The sequence below is a fragment of the Grus americana genome, chromosome 3 (assembly GCF_028858705.1).
Source record: "Grus americana isolate bGruAme1 chromosome 3, bGruAme1.mat, whole genome shotgun sequence".
Taxonomy (NCBI): domain Eukaryota; kingdom Metazoa; phylum Chordata; class Aves; order Gruiformes; family Gruidae; genus Grus; species Grus americana.
Window position 1 is genome coordinate 92833863 of NC_072854.1, and position 17899 is coordinate 92851761.

General features: G+C 37.2%; 1 protein-coding gene across 1 annotated transcript in view; it reads left to right on the forward strand.

Moving 5' to 3' along the window:
- Window positions 1–17899, forward strand: part of DNAH8 (dynein axonemal heavy chain 8) — a 148202-nt gene that overhangs the window by 25587 nt on the left and 104716 nt on the right. Inside the window, exons 19-27 of the mRNA XM_054820742.1 lie at window positions 2560–2676; window positions 5148–5267; window positions 6061–6202; window positions 7253–7368; window positions 8192–8298; window positions 9701–9803; window positions 12367–12562; window positions 14528–14721; window positions 16361–16487. Coding sequence (XP_054676717.1) covers window positions 2560–2676; window positions 5148–5267; window positions 6061–6202; window positions 7253–7368; window positions 8192–8298; window positions 9701–9803; window positions 12367–12562; window positions 14528–14721; window positions 16361–16487 — 1222 coding nt within the window. The remainder of the gene's footprint in view (window positions 1–2559; window positions 2677–5147; window positions 5268–6060; window positions 6203–7252; window positions 7369–8191; window positions 8299–9700; window positions 9804–12366; window positions 12563–14527; window positions 14722–16360; window positions 16488–17899) is intronic.

Consider the following 17899-nt stretch of genomic DNA (forward strand, 5'->3'; position numbering starts at 1 on the left):
GCTGCGGGCAGGGACACCCTCCACTAGACCACGTTGCCCAAAGCCTCATCCAACCTGGCCTTGAACACTTCCAGGGATGGGGCCTCCACAACCTCTCTGGGCAACCTGTTCCAGTGCCTCACCACCCTCACAGTGAAGAATTTCTTTCTAATGTCTAATCTAAATCGACCCTCCTTCAGCTTAAACCCATTACCCCTTGTCCTGTCACTACACTCCCTGATAAACAGTCCCTCTCCAGCTTTCCTGTAGGCCCCTTCAGGTACTGGAAAGCCGCAATTAGATCTCCCTGGAGCCTTGTCTTCTCCAGGCTGAACAATCCCAACTCTCTCAGCCTGTCCTCATAGGAGAGGTGCTCCAGCCCTCTGATCAGCTTTGTGGCCCTCCTCTGGACTCGCTCCAACAGCTCCATGTCTCTCCTGTACTGGGGCCCCCAGAGCTGGATGCAGTACTCCAGGTGGGATCTCACAAGAGCAGAGTAGAGGGGCAGGATCACCTCCCTCGACCTGCTGGTCACGCCTCTTTTGATGCAGCCCAGGACACGGTTGGCTTTCTGGGCTGCAAGCGCACACTGCCGGCTCATGTTGAGCTTCTCATCAATTAGTACCCCCAAGTCCTTCTCCTCAGGGCTGCTTTCAATCCATTCGTCACCCAGCCTATAGTTGTGCTTGAGATTGCCCTGACCCATGTGCAGGACCTTGCACTTGGCCTTGTTGAACTTCATGCGGTTCGCACGGGCCCACCTCTCCAGCCTGTCAGGGTCCCTCTGGATGGCATCCCTTCCCTCCAGCGTGTCGACCACACCACACAGCTTGGTGTCGTTGGCAAACTTGCTGAGGGTGCACTCAATTCCACTGTCCATGTCGCTGACAAAGATGTTAAACAGTGCTGGTCCCAGTACTGACCCCTGAGGAATGCCACTCGTCACCGTTCTCCACTTGGACATTGAGCCGTTGACCACAACTCTTTGAGTGCGACCATCCAGCCAATTCCTTATCCACCGAGCGGTCCATCCATTGAATCCACGTCTCTCCAATTTAGAGACAAGGATGTCGTGTGGGACAGTGTCAAATGCCTTGCACAAGTCCAGGTAGATGATGTCAGCTGCCCTTCCCTTATCCACCAATGCTGTCAGCCCATCATAGAAGGCCACCAAATTTGTCAGGCACGATTTGCCCTTAGTGAAGCCGTTTTGGCTGTCACCAATCACCTCCTTATTTTCCATGTGCCTGAGCATAGTCTCCAGGAGGGTCTGCTCCATAATCTTGCCAGGCACGGAGGTGAGACTGACCGGCCTGTAGTTCCCTGGGTCTTCCTTTTTACCCTTCTTAAAAATGTTTCCCCTTCTCCAGTCAGTGGGAACTTCACTGGACTGCCAGGACTTCTCAAATATGATGGTGAGTGGTCTGGCCACTACATCCACCAGTTCCCTCAAGACCCACAGATGCAACTCATCAGGTCCCATGGACTTGTGCACCTTTAGGTTCCTTAGATATTCTCGAACCTGATCTTCTCCTACAGTGGGCGGTTCTGCATTCTCCCAGTCCCTGCCTTCTGTGACCTGGGCTCAAGCATTTGCCAGTGAAGACTGAGGCAAAGAAGTCATTGAGCACCTCAGCCTTCTCCATATCCTGGGTAACCAGGTCACCCGTTTCATTCCGGAGGGGACCCACATTTTCCCTCGTCCTCCTTTTCTCACTAACATACCTATAGAAGCTTTTCTTGTTGTCCTTGACATCCCTGGCCAGGCTAATTTCTGTCAGGGCTTTGGCTTTCCTAACCTGCTCCCTGGCTGCTTGGGCAGTTTGTCTGTATTCTTCCCAGGCTACCTGCCCTTGCTTCCACCCTCTGTAGGCTTCCCTTTTTTTGTTTGACTTTGCCCAGGAGCTCCTTGTTCATCCATGGGGGCCTCTTGGTGGTTTTGCTTGCCTTGCTCTTTGTTGGGATGCATCGGTCCTGAGGAGGTGACCCTTGAATATTAGCCAGCTGTCTTGGGCCCCTGTTCCTTCCAGGGCTTTGTCCCATGGTATTCTACCAAGCAGATCTCTGAAGAGGCCAAAGTCTGCTCTCCTGAAGTCCAGGGTAGGGAGCTTGCTGTGCGCCCTCCTCGCTGCCCTGAGGATCCTGAATTCCACCATTTCATGGTCACTGCAGCCGAGATGATCAGTGTGATTCAAAAAGAGACATGAAAAATGTCATTAGATGGATACATGAGGTTGGAAAAGTAATTATGCTGTTGAGAGTGGTCAAGATATATGTTAAAGGACAAATGGTAAGATCAATACTGGACTTGATTTTGATTTTAGGAAGTGGTGGGAACCACTAAAAGACACTATCCAGGAGAACAGGAAAGGGAAGATCTTTGCTGAGCATTGCACACTTGACAGTTGTGGACAGAGGCTGTAGTATGCACTACCCTCCCCTTACCCAATATTGCATAAATTTCAAAACTTTGACACAACTTTCTTTCATCAGTGATGTTAATGATTCTAATAATAATAGCATTTCTTTTTAATGGTTTCTTTTTTTTTTTAATGTATGAAATTATATTTTTATGCTTAGATGGAAGCTGTGTTGAGGCAAGGACTTACCATGTTGACTTGGTCATCTGTGACACTGGAAAGTTTCTTTCAAGAAGCTGATCAAGTTCTGTATATATTTAAACAGTTTTTGAAAAAGGTATACACTTGATCACTGTATAAATGAAATGACAGTTTAGAGAAATTATTTCCAGTACACTGCTCTTCATATTGGAAAATAATCTGTACTTATATTTGTACAACTTGAAATACATACAAAGTTTGTTTGCTTTATTAAGTATGTTCTTTTTTTGACAAATGGTATACTCCATGATTCTCTCCCATTATTATTCTCAAATGTTTATTCTTTGCTTCTGTTCTTGCAGTAGAATGTATTTCCACTTGTTGTCCTCAGATTCTATGGTAATCGCTCTGGTTTTCAGAGTCAACCTCTGCTTCTCTTTGATTGTTTGCCCATGAGTGCGGTTGCACAGAAGATATTGTCCTGTGGAGAACTGTTTAGCATTAACTGCGTTCATAGCAAGCATGCTGTGAAACTGTCTCCTCTTTGTGCAGTCCACAAAATAATGAAGAGGACCATGCTTTTCCCTCACAGTTCTCTGCATGCTGAGTCTGTGGTTTTTTCCTCTCTTAGTGTTTGCTGCATAATTTCTGAATTCTTTTGATTCCATTAACGTGCTTGAGAACCTGTATTGGTTCTTTTTCTTAAGACTTTACCTTGATAGTCAGATCATCCTTCTGGCTTGACAGTTGAGCTGTGTGGCTATGATCTCACCTACCAATACCATAAATTGTGTCTCCTGTGGTAGGAGATTGTTAGTCATTGGTGGGTATATCCACTTCCTTTTCCATATAGCAGAAAAGCATAATTATGATCAAGTGCTCCGTTTGCTGCTGAAACCCAAAGCTGAAAAAAAGATTGGCTATCTAAGAAATTAACAGTTCTCTGAGCCTGAGTATATCCAAAATCACCATGTCTTTTGTAGATACACTCTATTTTCCTTAGATATGTAGGTCGTGTACATTACTGACTTTCTTACCCCTCCCATATCAATACAAAAAGATGTAAACTTGGTTAGATTCTTGATTACTGTGAATGAGATATTGTAAACAAATAGGGGAAAAGTGATGTGAAACAGAAGCATGAGTGATATTGTGACAAACAAGATGGGATATCATAGATGCATAGTATTTCAGGTAAAACTTAAAAACTGGACAGAAATTAGTTTTATTTGGATTCTGCCATGACAAAGCCACTTTGTTATAGTTGACTGAATGCTAATAATGCTGTAATTTAGAATCAAAAACCCAGTGAAAAGCTATGTTGAGTAAAAGAAGGAGAACTGAAGACTTAACTCATCAAGCAACTGACAGCAGAACCCCCACCCTTGCCTTGCAACTAGACTTGTGGCCTGTAAGATCATGAGTAAGAATCTAATCATCTTATATTAATGTAGCTTGTTTTGTTATTCTGTTTCATTTAATCTAGCAGCAGTGTATCCTGCATATCTGAAATGATCTGTGGTCTGACTTACTTCCTGTCTGCCTAAAACTGCTGTTAAAACAGCAAGGATCGTGAAGCAAGAGTTCTTTTCCTTTCCATCAATTCCTAAACTTTGAGGACAGAAAAAAGACAAGTTTAAAGAAGCTGCTCTTAGTCTGGGGACCACTTTCTGATGAGGTTCTCGGGGCATAGGAGATAATTCTTTTTGTTGTCACTCATTCATCTAATCTCCAAGGCTGATCAGCTCAAAGAGCTGTCAAGAGAAGCTCATTCAAAAATTGCTGTTATGGTGCAGGAGTAGTCTTGGCTTATACTGTCTGTGAATTAATTTCACTTATACAATGAATTTAAAAATATGGTGCTGATAACCAGAAATCTGTGAAGAAGTAGGTGGAAACACTAAATTTCTCAAAATATTTCATTTTTTCAAGGACTCATATGTCTCAGTTTTCAAACCTGGAACTGGCAGATACTTAAGAATTACAAGATTTTGTTTTTAAAGGACTGTCTGAAATGAAATTGTGCGCACTAGTAATTTTTTTAAAATTGTGTTATCTCACCATGCAGGATTTAAATACATACACTCTTAGCAACTGAGTTCTTGTTTTCTGTGGCAATAATAACCATATAATTTCTGGACTTACATCTGTTCTTTCACTTGTTCATATTCCAGATTGTCTGCAATGGAGCATGTTAACAAAGGCTAAATATTTCGTAGGGTACTTGTCTCCCTAAATTCCCCTCTGTAGATAATATATATAGAGAGAGCATAATTCACAGGAAAAGCAGACTATATTTAGCCTTTGTAAATATTCCCTAAGTTACCATAACTCATGAGGCATTGTTGTGCTTCCTTTTTTCTCTGCTTCTCTCATCTTGAGGTCTTTTGTGTTGGTGCTTTTACCCCAGTGTTTTTTTTTTCTGCTATGATTCACTTACTTTCTTAGAGGATTTTCTACTATGCAAGGTTCTTGCATTTTCATTGGGCAGAGATATACAATTTTTATTTTTCTGCAAAATATTGTATACCTGTTAGAACTCTATAAATAGAGTACATTATGCTTTAAAGATAAATGTATGGTATTGATATGTTTTTCTCTCTTTAGGTTAATGATTTAAGTGAAGTGCGGATTGATTTAATATTAAAAGAAATATCAAATACCCTTTTATTTGTCTTACCAGTAGATGGTCCTATCAAAGTTGAGAGTATGTTGACCTGCAATGAGGTACGTGCCACTTTATATCTTCGAACTTGAATTCTTGAGCATGTTAGAAACAGTGCCTTAGTAAATTAATATAAAACTAGAAAAGAATTCTTCTCACTGTAGAAATATAGAATTTTTTTAATAAAATATTTTAACCAAAATATTTTATATGAAGATAAATTGGTTCTTAGGTATTTGAGATATTTAAGCTGTAGTATTTCATAGGTAATTTTTATTTAACTAACTGCTTCACAATTAGATGAGATATTTTTTATTTTTTTGTGTATGAAGATACTTGGACATATGGAGCCTTTTTTCCTCCTATTTTTTCCAAACTGTTTTTTTAAAGGAGAAGGTAAAAAGCCATACTTTTCAACAAGCATATATGAGAATTTGAAAGTTTTCTTGATTCCAAATGAGGCTAAAAATATATTTAGTTTAGTAAATTAGTGCAAGTAAATAAAATTGTTAAGGACAGTTGAAAGAGTATTTGGGTAGTTTCAGATTCAAACTGTGACCTCCCTTCAATATTCAGTATTTTCTTCTGGCCCTTAAAAATACCATTGCACTTCAAAAATAGAATCTTTTAAAAAGCATTATGAAAAATATAGTGATAATATAACAGAAGATTTTCATAATTTTGAATAAAGATTTGGAGTTTCTCAATTTTCTTTTTAAAATGTTGCTGTTTCATTGAAATAGTATCAGTCTGAAGAATGCAATATTCAGGGAAATGTTTTGGCTCTCCATGAAGAGGAACAGTAATAAGATAATTAGTGATACTAAGATAATTCATTATTTTTTTATTTAACAGACTTATACTAAAGAATGTGCTGAGTTATTGAACCACAAAAGCATGCGCATTGAAGATGCTGTTCAAGAGCTAATAACTGTATTTGAAAAGAATTATGATATTAAATATTTTAAGAAGACATCAGAAAAACATGTATTACCAGGTAGATAACGTTGATCTTTTAAATAAAACTTTCTGTCCCTTGTTCTGTAGATTTAGCTAGTACATATCAAAATTGAAGGGTTTTAGCTAATTTTCATCACACTTCTCCCTCCCACTACCGTTTCACCTGTGTCACAGTTCTGCCTTCATTTACCACTGTTAAACTAAAACACTAGACTGTGAAATACAGAGGTAATTCAGTGTTAGTGGAGCTTCTAGCTTTAAACTCTGTCCTTCTGTTTAGATTATCAAAGTATTTGCTTTAGAGGAAGAATATTATGGTTCCATTTCTCTTAGTCACTCATTCTAATTATGTTTTTTCCCTTTCCATAAGTGAAATACAGTGTTCTCTCTTCTCAGCTATGTCAGGTATTTGGTACTGTCCCTCTCTCTGTGACTTTTCTGCCACAGTAGAATTGTATCTCAAATGCCAGTGCTTTACTGACTGGTCAGTTTAAATTAGTACAGTCAATTGACTGTCAACTGCTAGCATGCAAGGCTTACAGCTGATGGCTGGTTCCCACTGCTCTGAGGTGTGTTACAAAGATTTTTAGGAGGTTCTGTACCATTATAGGAGAAATAGTTTATAGTTGGAGAAAAATATTCTGGTTTTAAGGCTCAAAATACATCCATCAGTAATGGAGCTCCTTTTCTTACATAGGATTTTTTCTTTCTGGGTTCAGTTTCTTCCAAGTATAGAGGCATAGTAAGGATCAATACTCCAGGTAGTTCAATATGATGCAACTGGAAAAACTTGATGAAGAGATGCTTCTCTGTATTTTGTTAATTTGTTAAATCCATGTCTGCCTACCTACCTTTAATAACATATTTGTAGTGCATGGTGTTTGTTAGGCTGAGGCTTATAGGCTGGGCTCTTAACCAGATTCCTGTGTGAAATAAAATCAAAACTCTTTGAGCTGATTGAGGGCCTGCTAAAATAAAAAGCAATATCGTTTTGCCTGTAAAGAGGGAGGACAGCGTGCTTCAAAGCAGAACACAAGGTTCAGTTAAAAAGAAATACATATTTTATTTTATTTTTTTTAATTTACAGTAAAAGAAAAACATATAGTGTTTGGAAATAATGAAGAGGAGAAAGAAAAGAATACTTCTGCAGCTCCTCATGGTGATACTAGCAAGGGCAATAATAAAGAAGATGAGTTTAAAAAGGTATTTTGTAATAAGGGAATTTTTTTCAGACCAATCAGATTAGTAAACAGTATTCTAAGTTTTGATAGCTGGATACTACGTTACAGAAAGATGTCACAGAAAGAATATGTATGTCATGTAAAAATGATGAAATAGCTTCCCTACAAAGTGAGTTTAGGATGGAATTTAGCTTTCAAAAGTATTTTCCATGTTATTCCAGTTATTGCCTTTATTAAACAAATTCTCAGCATGTGAGGAGTAAGTGTGAAAGTTTGGAGAGAATATTGTGCCTAAGCTGTAACACAGGCTTTCCTTCTTGGGGAGGAGGGCAGAAACATCCATCCTTTCTATCCTCCTCTTCCAACTTCACCCAGAAATACTTCACCTTTGTACTTTTTCCTTGAAGAATACAATCTCTTCATATTCAACAGAGCAGGAAAGTAGAAGTAGAGAACAAAGACTCATGAACTTGCAAGCACAAATGCAGTAATTTTACAAGGTTGCATGCTGTTGTTTTGTGCTAGTGATCATTACATGTTGCTGTATTTTTGTTTTCTTTATGGAGAGCTTGTCTGAAGAAGTATGAGACTTCAGCCAGATCTCAGTATTCTGTCTCTGAATAAGACAAATTGTGTTTCCTCAGATGATATATTATTTTTCGTGCAGCTTTTACTTATTTACCTACAAGCTATTTCCCCGGCAACTTCCTTTGTGTTTCTCATGTAGCGTACAGCATAAATTCCTTCAGACAAGAACTAAAATGTTTGACTTAAAACCTTTTGAAATAATCTTCAGGTTCATGTCTGAATAAAATAGTAAATAATGTACATTTTATTTATTACAGAAATGTAAAGAGATAGTTGCCTATTTCAGTCACCAGCTGCTAGATAGCCTCCAGAAAGCTACCCGTCTGTCTTTGGATAGTCTTAAAAAAAGAATATTTGTTTCAAAGTAAGTTGCAAAGTTCCTTCAATAATATTACGAGAATGAAGTTATTTCTGTGTTTACATAATAATACAAATACACGTTCACACATGTACTGATATATGCACATGTATCATTAGTCAAACAGTTCCGGTTTTTTGCTCAAGCAAAACCTAGAGAACATTCACTTTTTGTTGCAGTGAAGCTTTGGGCCCACACTTTTCTTTTGTGCTTTAATTCTTTATGTTGTTTTTTGTTAGTTATAGTCTATGCACTTTGTTTTGTGCAGAAAATAAAGTTTATTTCTACTATAGTTTTCCCTGCGCCTGCACCCTTTTGTTTTTATTCTCAAGTATTTCCCTTGGGATTGCTTTTGAGATGCTGTTAGTGCAATTTAATATCCAACACAAATAACTAGAACTTAAATAATGATTCTAGGTCCTATATAGCAGTGTGCCCATACATTCATCTCATTTCAGATTATTTCTGCAAGCATGGCTATGCCTTCAGAGTTCTTGCCCATGCGTTAAAGATAATCCATACACTCTATGAATTCTATGTGATAATGGCAAGATCCATATGATTTTATCATTCTCCTGTATTCAGTGTAATTTCTGTAGATTCTTCTCTGCTTGAACAGGCATACACTTCAGAGACAGAGTTGCTTCAGTATAATATATTGTATATTGAAAAGCCTATTTAGAATTCTATTAAGAAAATGTATATTAAGCAGGTGAAGTTGATGGTGTTTTGTCATTAATGTTTGTTGAAGCAAAGTTACTTTTTTTTCTTTTTCTGAGGACATTTTCATAGAAAATGTATTGAAATCCTGATCTTATTGAAGTAAATAGTAATTTATTTGGGTCTATCCTTTATATTTGTCTACAGTATCATATTGTTGAATCCTCCCTTATTTGGTCACCATGTCATGTCATAGCATTTAGAAATTGTGCTTTATGCTTTGTTTTTAGTCTTAGTTTTGAGTGGATTCAGGTCATGTATTTATCATTTTGCACTAACTTATCATCTTTGACACTTTTTTTTCTGTAATGAGGTAACTTTTACTCTTGATAGGTTGTTGCATGAAATGGTCAGTAAAACCTTCTTATGCCCTACTCATAGCACTGGCAGAGTTCCATCATTCTTAAATTGGGAGATTAAAATCCAGAATCAGAAAATATTTTGGATAAAAAATTCTGAAAGCAATGGCTGGAGCCAAGGTAACCTTTGTCTGAATGATGGAGGTCTGCCTATTATCTTTACCCTTTAAAGAAGAAGCTTCTCTAAGTTTTGTCACGTAGTTCATAACTTAATGTGAAAATTCTCCATGAGGTTTTGCCCCGAAAAGCTAGCTCAAAATTGTATTTCTAAGATAATTTGAGAGGGATTTCATGATGAAGTATTTGACATGTTTGAAAACTATTTTCAGGAAAACTACATTTGAGAGAACAAAGTTATCTGTTAGTCCAAGCAAATCTGAAGTGGTCGCTTCTTTTCTAAAAGCAGAAGTGCACCTTGCTATTCCCAATGTGGTAAGTTATGTGTCGTATAGGTAAGGTAAAATACACTGTCTTATACTTATCGCTGCATTTTCCCAAGCACAGGATGTGGGTACACTTCTACTGAACCAGGTTCCATTTCATAGAAGAACAGTTGCTCAGGCCTTTCAGTGCACTGAGTGCACTGATGAAATGTGCTCACAGTTGCAATATTCCTGGTTTCTGTCTTAGTGATACTTGGAGAACCTGGCCTTTTATTGTTCTTGTGTGTTTTAGCAATTATATTGCAATCTGTTCATCAGTGTTCTTTGCAGAATGATTACGGTTCTCCTTCATGTGTAGCAGTTGCATAGCTAAAATAGATTTTTCATGTTTGTTTTTCAGCTGTTTTGTTCCTTGTGTGATTTAAATCCTTTGCTGAATAAAAATAATGAACATTATCTTTGCTCAGTTTGGCATTAGTCATCTCAATAGGAAGTGAGATGACCAGAAGGAGGAACACTGAACAAAAATGGGAAGATTCAAAAACCAAGAAAAGAGCTGTGGATTTCTCTGTGCAAAGAACAAAAAGGCAGCTTAATTGCAAATAACTAATGCATGCATTTGTTTTCCTTTCGTAGACTAAGATAACTCTGTGTCAGCAATATGTATGGTATTTTATATGTGAGAAGGTGACTTAATATTTTCCAATTGTCTTTTAATGAATATAAAACTTTTAATCTTTATATTATAATGAAGTAAAGGTTCTGTTCTAAGGTGATATATGAACGAGTATTCATATTGGCATTCTGTTGTACATTTACACTCTGTGTGTGTACACATAAGGTCTGTCAAAGTGTAGAATTTTTACTGTGTTGATATTTGTCTAAGCATGAAGCCCCAAGCTCCACCCTCTGTAAAGGGAAGTACATCTATCTTTCTTCCCAGCCCTCTGAAATGCTTGGCTGATCCAGGGTATCAAGTAGTGCTAGGTAAAATACCACTTTGCTAATCCTAATAGGATTTTGCAAGATCCTTGCTTTTATGCATGCAACTGCTCAATCTGTGAGATTGGTTTATAGAACACCAGAGTCACTTTTAAGCAGTTCATATCCCAGTTCTGAACACTCCTGTGCATTATTTCATCATTTCAAAGTAATGACTTGCACATGAAAGCTATAAGATGATGTTCTAAGGACTATATTTGAGAACTGAGTGTGTCAGAAGAGTGATCTTTCTTCTGAAGTTTAACAAGAAATGCTTTTTTTCTATTCTTTCCTGGATCACTCTCAGGTACGTTCTTCGTCCTGCTCAGTATTTTTGAGAAACTGATGTGTGCCTTTACTCCGCCTTATCTTACATAGAATGATTTTCAAACAAGGACACAATTAACATTATGGCTGCCAATACAGTTCAAAAAGTTTTGGGTTTGGGACTTTATGGCTGTTTGTGTACTGCTAAACGAAGTGGGCTAAAGGCTGTTCTTTGACTTCAGAGTGAGCTGATGTGAAATGGTGTGTAACCACAGTAGTAAATGCTTTTCTCCCTGAATCCAGGAGTTTACATTCAAACTGTGTGTTAGGAACAGCACTTGTCATGTTTTTATGTGCCAAACTGTGCCTGATTTTTTTCTAGGAGAGTGTTTTTTGCATCATCCCAAACTATGCTAAAGGAGCATACTAGCATTTATACAGTGTGGATGATGGCAGACCAGAACCTGTGTTCTGACCCTATTCTGTTTGCTAGTTGCTCTTGATTCAGATCAAGAATCCTTGTTTTTCTTCCAGGTTTTTTTATCTTGTACTCTGGTAGTTGAATGTGAGCTCTCTTCTGATTTGGGTATTAGATTGCTCTCAGAATTATGATGCAAAATCCTTGCCAAATATACAAGTTGACATCTTCGGGGCTGCTGCGTGGAGTTCCATTAATTTACTAAACACTGTGCTTTTGCAGAAGTTTTTGAGATAATGCTACCTTTGGGAGAAAAAAAAACATTCAGTATTTATTCAACTAGGACCTTTGACACTTTGATCCAGGTGATCTCGTTTACCTGAAATTACCCATGGTGTGAATATATGTATAGATAAGCACTTAGAAGAAGAGGTTATATAGCTGTAAATCTTCATTAAAATGAGCTGTCCTTACATATTTTTATGGTCGTCTCTCTTACAGTTCTCTCTCACAGGATTTAGGACCCAGTGGTTAAGAGCAACAGAGAGGAGGATCTTGGCCTGCAATTTTTAATGCTTTATGATTCTAGAATGCAGGAAACAAGGCTTGTAATTTATTCCCCCACACTATTAAAAAAAAAAAAAAAGGTGTTTAAAATGTTGTAGGAATTGTAAAAATAATTGTAAAAAACCCAATAAATCTATCTATTTATATATTTGTTTGCCATTTTACCCACAGTATGTCTGTAGAAATAGATAGTAGGTCAGTACAGTATATTTCACTTCTTTAGGGGCAATTCTGAGCCAAACTGCTAAAGTTACGTTTTCCAGCTTCTCTTCTGGGGCAAGTTCCACAATTCACTATGAGTGGAGTAAAACTGAGGTCTTAGAAAATGACAATCAATCAGTTGCATTTATTTTAACAATATTTCAACTGTTTTAAATAGGTAATTGTTCCCAGTTTAGATGATATACAGCAAGCCATCAATCGCATGCTTCAGTTAATACTGGAAGTAAGTCGTGGAGTTGCTCAGTGGGGACAGAGACATTTGCAAAAATCTAGTTTAAAAGCAGAATTAGGCACACAGCAAGTATCTTCAGCAGGCTTTGGATCACCAGGAAAAATAGCCAAAAAAGGGGAAAGTAAGTTTGGATTTTTTTACTTATTTCAACTTTTTACTTTAATAAAAATGCCATATATAAATACTTGTGAACAAGCTTACTTTTCTTCAAAGAGGGCAACTGTGGATTATCTTGAATTAATTTGTTGGGTTTATTTTTCACAAATAGCTTTTCAGGCTTACATCAGTGTTAGAACTCTGAGAAACAATAAGGAAAATATTCTTAGAAAAATTGCTAGATTCTGAATCTCCTATTTAATTTGAGGCAAAGTAAGCTTATTAATTTATTTTTTTTACCTACTTACTGTGGAATGTAGCCATAACAATATAGTTGAAAACATAAACAATGATTGTAGACTAGGTCTCATTGGAATATTGAGATAGAACAAGAGCTACTTTAATAATTAGATTTCGGTAAAGATTTTAATTGCTGGCTGTACTGCTAGAATGGATTATAAAACACTTCAAGTGTTTGTACCTGTGAATATTCAGACTGTAGATATACCTGCATCCATTAGTCAGATACTTTTTTCCTTAATATTATTTCTAAGCATCTCTCCATATGCTCTGCAAGCATCCACAAAAGCCCAAATATATTTTTACCATCTGATTCTCTTAGCTGCGTGGCTGAACTAGTGATCTGCGATACAGTTGTATGTTTGTTGTGATTCCTTTGGAAAGCCTTTAATGCCTTGGGAATTTTTTCTTTTTGATGGTCCAGAGCTGGGACTTTATTCCTCTTCTGCTATGTTTTGTATGACTTTTAACCTCTTTAATGGGCTTCAAGCAGGGTGACACGAAACTCTCCTCATCAGACAGTCGTAGCCTTTTCCTCTGCTGTGTCAAAATACAACATCAGCAAGTAACCAGTTTCATCAGCTTTAAACTACTAATCAGCAGTACCTAGAGGTGTATGTTAATGTTTGGCCAATGAGATCTATGGAGTACACTGGCAAGGATGCATCAATCTGTTTCCAGTGACTAGATATCTGAAAAGGTCTTCAGACTAAAAGAGAACTTAGAGTTGCATTAAATCCCTCCCATTAAACAGTGTGGAGTGGGAAGAGTGGATTTTTCTTCTCCATTCTCTTAAATCTTCTTCAAAATACTCAGGCATTATTATGACAGAACGGGCTCATTAGATCTCAGGGATACCAGTGTCTATACTGATTCTGTCTCAGCAATTAATCAAAGATGAAGGAGGGACATGACTGTGTTTTATTTTCCTTCTATTGGAGTTTACTTGTAGTTCTTAAAGAAGACAGGGCTCCTCTTTCAACATCAACAGTGTAACTGGATTAGCAGCTGCCAGTGTCTAAACTGCCTTTGAAAGCATATTTGCAGGCAAGAGGTTTAGGAAAATTTCTAGATTGTCTCTCCGCACCCCCACCCCTCCCCCCCTTCTTCATTCAGTTCTAACCTCTTTCAGGCTAGACTCAAAAGACTTTGGTATTAGGAGTTTGTAAGACAAGTGCAAAACATGACAAACTTTATTTCTGCACTCATTGATATGTGACTTGGCAAAGTTTAGCATCTTTTTTGAAAACACTGAATAGAATAACAAGGTTATTTATTTGAAGCATGTTAGAGTTCAAGAAACTTATGCTGTGTTAAGGGGTTTATACAATTAAAAATCTTTAATTACACAAATTTTAAAAAATACAAAATAACAAGGAATGTTTGAGGCCTCATCATCTTCTAGTTACAATTAAATTCCAGTGGAAAAAAAATGGCATTTGTGAATTAAGAAGACTATTTTCTTTCCAGTTGGTAACACTCTAGATTGAATTTGCTCTAGCTATATAGAGCCTGTCCTGAACTAGCACTTAGTACTTTCATATTAAGCAGTCAGACAAACATCTGAAGAAGGATATTCAACCTTACTGAAAGGCATCATTGCTCAACTTGGCATGCATATGTTTAGAAGAGAATTTTAACCAGACTTTTAATCATTCATTCATTTACATATAATTTTATTTTACAGAAGGAATTGAAGATGTTGTGCTTGTCAGAAAGCTAAGAAATTTTTACTCAGGTGTTGCAGAACATGAAGATATTTCTAAATTGGTTGTGCTCCTTTCTTCTTCTATGAATTCTCTAAGAGAAGTAGCTAGTGAAGTTCTGCAGGACTTTCAGAAATATAAGGTGCTGTGGACAGAAGATAGAGATGCCAAAATTCAGGTGAGTTTAATGATGCTCACCTACAGGACTGTTCTTCATTAATCTTATCTTTTGAAATGAGAAAACATTGAGGGGGGGGGGGGAAATCAAGGAAAAAGATGTAGAAAACACATTAACAGCCGAAATTCTTATTTTGTCTTTCAGTACTAATAGTAGTATATTTCCTAAGCAGAAGTAATAGCATGCTACCTAATTTTTGTGTTGGGGTTTGGCTTTTCCTGCTTCTGTGCCATTCTACATACTGATAAACTGGTCCTAATCTGTTATTTGCTTTAATTTTTGTTTGTGGAACTCTGGATTTTAGGCCATAAGAAACTACCCCAGTCTGATATGATGTATACCACAATTCACAGAAATTCCCATAGCATCAGTGCTGATGACTGTGCACTTTTCTCCATGCAAAGCTTTTACTTTGAGTTTAATATATATTTAGTATTCACCACCCTTTCTGAAGTTATTTTAGGAGGTGAGTTTTCCATTCGTTATTCCAAGAAGAGTCCTCTATTCTATTCTTGGTTGTTTGAAATCTAAGTTGAATCCTCAAGTGTGGTAGAAAAATTTAGCAAGAAAAAGTTAGTTTTTGGGAATTGCAGGTCTCTGTGGCTTCTGCTTCACAGTATTTCAAACGGTCCTTCTACAGTAGAGTTTTAATTTAGAGTCCGAATTTAGAGGTTCAGTAGAAAAAAAGTTGGTTTCTGTATCTACCTTATTTAACCTTGGCTTAATTGAGTTTTCTATTCTTATGTTTTCTATTTAATAGGCTATGTTATATATGCATAATCTGTGAATATCGTATCACCTTGTTTACTACAGGAGCACTGGTGCCTTTTGAGTGTCACGATGCAAGTTGTGCTGTTTATGTGGGCTAAAAACCCCCACTTTATATGCAGAGCTGAGAATTTAATGTCAGTCTAATTAAAATTTTAAGTCTAATCAAATAAATATAATTAGTTTGATCTAGTTACTACTGAAGAAAAGGATACTGCTACAGCAAAAACCTCAATAATAATGCAGTTAAGCTTTATACGCACACATGCCCTAGTTTCTACATTCTTTCTTTAGTACTATGCTACCCCTTCCACTGCCTGTCTGGGTACTCTCAAACAAAAGAATAGAAGTGGGAAACAGCTTTTAGCATTTATTACTTGCCCATGTAATGTAGGCATACTGAATACGGCTCTTGTGTAACATTTCTGAAATGCAGCTTTTCAAAATTACAAAACTTTTCTACACTTGAGTTCTGCTCATGGAACTACTTAGAAAATGAGTTTTATTGTAATTCTTTCACACATGATTAGGCTAATGATGTAGTCTTTCTGTAAGTGCAGGCACACATTTTTTGATCTGTGTTTCATCACCTGTTTTCACAAAGCCAGCAGGCACTTAATGTGTCTTGGATATTAGTTTCTCTGTTAAATTTGATTGGAATTTCCCAACAAGCTTGAGAGTTACTGACAGAGAAACTGATAAACATGAATGTCTCATCATGTGCATTTTACTATTTTAGCAAGGCTACAGAAGGATAAAACCAGGTATAATATTGGTATACATTTTCAGTAATTCCTGAATAACTGTTGCCAATTGTTTTACCAAAAATATGAAAAAGGACATTTGTTGATTGACATTTTAAACTACACAGGAATTTTTGGCTAGCTGTCCATCTCTGACTGAAATTAAAGAAGAAATACTTCACTATGCTATGTTTGAGCAAGAGATGGAAGATTTTAAACCCATTATTCTTCTTGGTCCAATTGAATTGCATACAGGTATGACATTTTCTTATCTTTGAATGTACAGTAAGATAATGAATGCAATAGTCATGTTATTTGGTTTATTTTCTGAAATAAATGCTTACAATATAACAGAAATTACTGAAGAGACCTCCCTGACTGATCATCCAGGGGCACTTAGACTCTTTCAAGAAATTTGACTTGAAAAAACCCTCCATTTGCCTTGCCTTCTCCTCTCTGGAGTGGTGAAATTAAATTCTATCATGGCTGTGAAGTTATCATGGAGGCTTGCTGAAGAGTTAATGAATGTGTATTGACAGTGATTTGATCATCCCTGGTGCTCATCTCTGGCACTAGGTCAATCAGTGATTATAAAGAGCATTGGAAGCATAAACTATGTTATTTGGTGTTGGCACAAGACTAGCACAGCACATAACTGCATTAGCTTTTTTTTCACTATTAGCATTTGTGCCAGCAGGAGATATAGCTGCTTAGCTATTCCCATATTTAGTATCCACAGCTCTCAGAATACTATGTGTTTTCCTGTCCACTTCTAGTGTCTTTAAAGGTAGAGAAGCTGGCGCCAAGACCAGGTGTTGGAATGTGTTTCCCTCAGTTCTGTACAGCACTGTGCCTCAGTACCTGACTTTGTGTGGCTCTGTCAACCTGGTAGTCATTGATCATGTTACTCTGAAGAACAGTCAGATGTGGAAAAATGTATTCTATTCATGCAACTGCATGTTGAAGAATTAAGCCGTTTGTGTTATGACAGAGAAGCAAGGATTCCAATACCACTATTCCCTCTCACCTTGCAGATTATTATGTAGCTAACGTCTTCTCTGGACCAGTGTCACCTTGTGTGGCAGATGTTATCATGGTTGATATCTAGGCACAAGTAGTAAATGTATCCCTTTCTAAATATCAGTGTGGCCATGTTTCTAATGAGCAAGCCCCATCTTCTGAGAGATTAGACCGAGAAACTATCTGTGTAGAATTTGTCTTCCTCTTACATCAGAGATGACAGAAGCCACATACTTTGACTAGAGTTCATTTTAGGATCTTGGTGACGTGTTATCCCTAGCTTGCTTTCAATGAATAAGTGAAATTTTCAGACTACTGACTGCATATCCTCATCCAGTTCCTGGATGCAATTTCTTATTAATGAAACCACTCTGGAGGCAATTAATTCACTCTGGAAAACTCTTGCTATCTATTATTCTGTCATCAAGAATGATAAGAAGCAATGTATCCAAAAGAATATGGACTTTCTGTTGATGGTTACATTACTCCCTCATCTGTGACCAGTGCATCAGAGGGAGCCAAGTTCTTTAGGTTCAAGAACAAGGATATTAAACATTTTTATGATCTGGGGAAGCAGATATTTTTCTTGGGCTCAGTTTAGGTTTGGGAACTGATTTATTATCATTTACCTATTCTAGCCTCTGGAC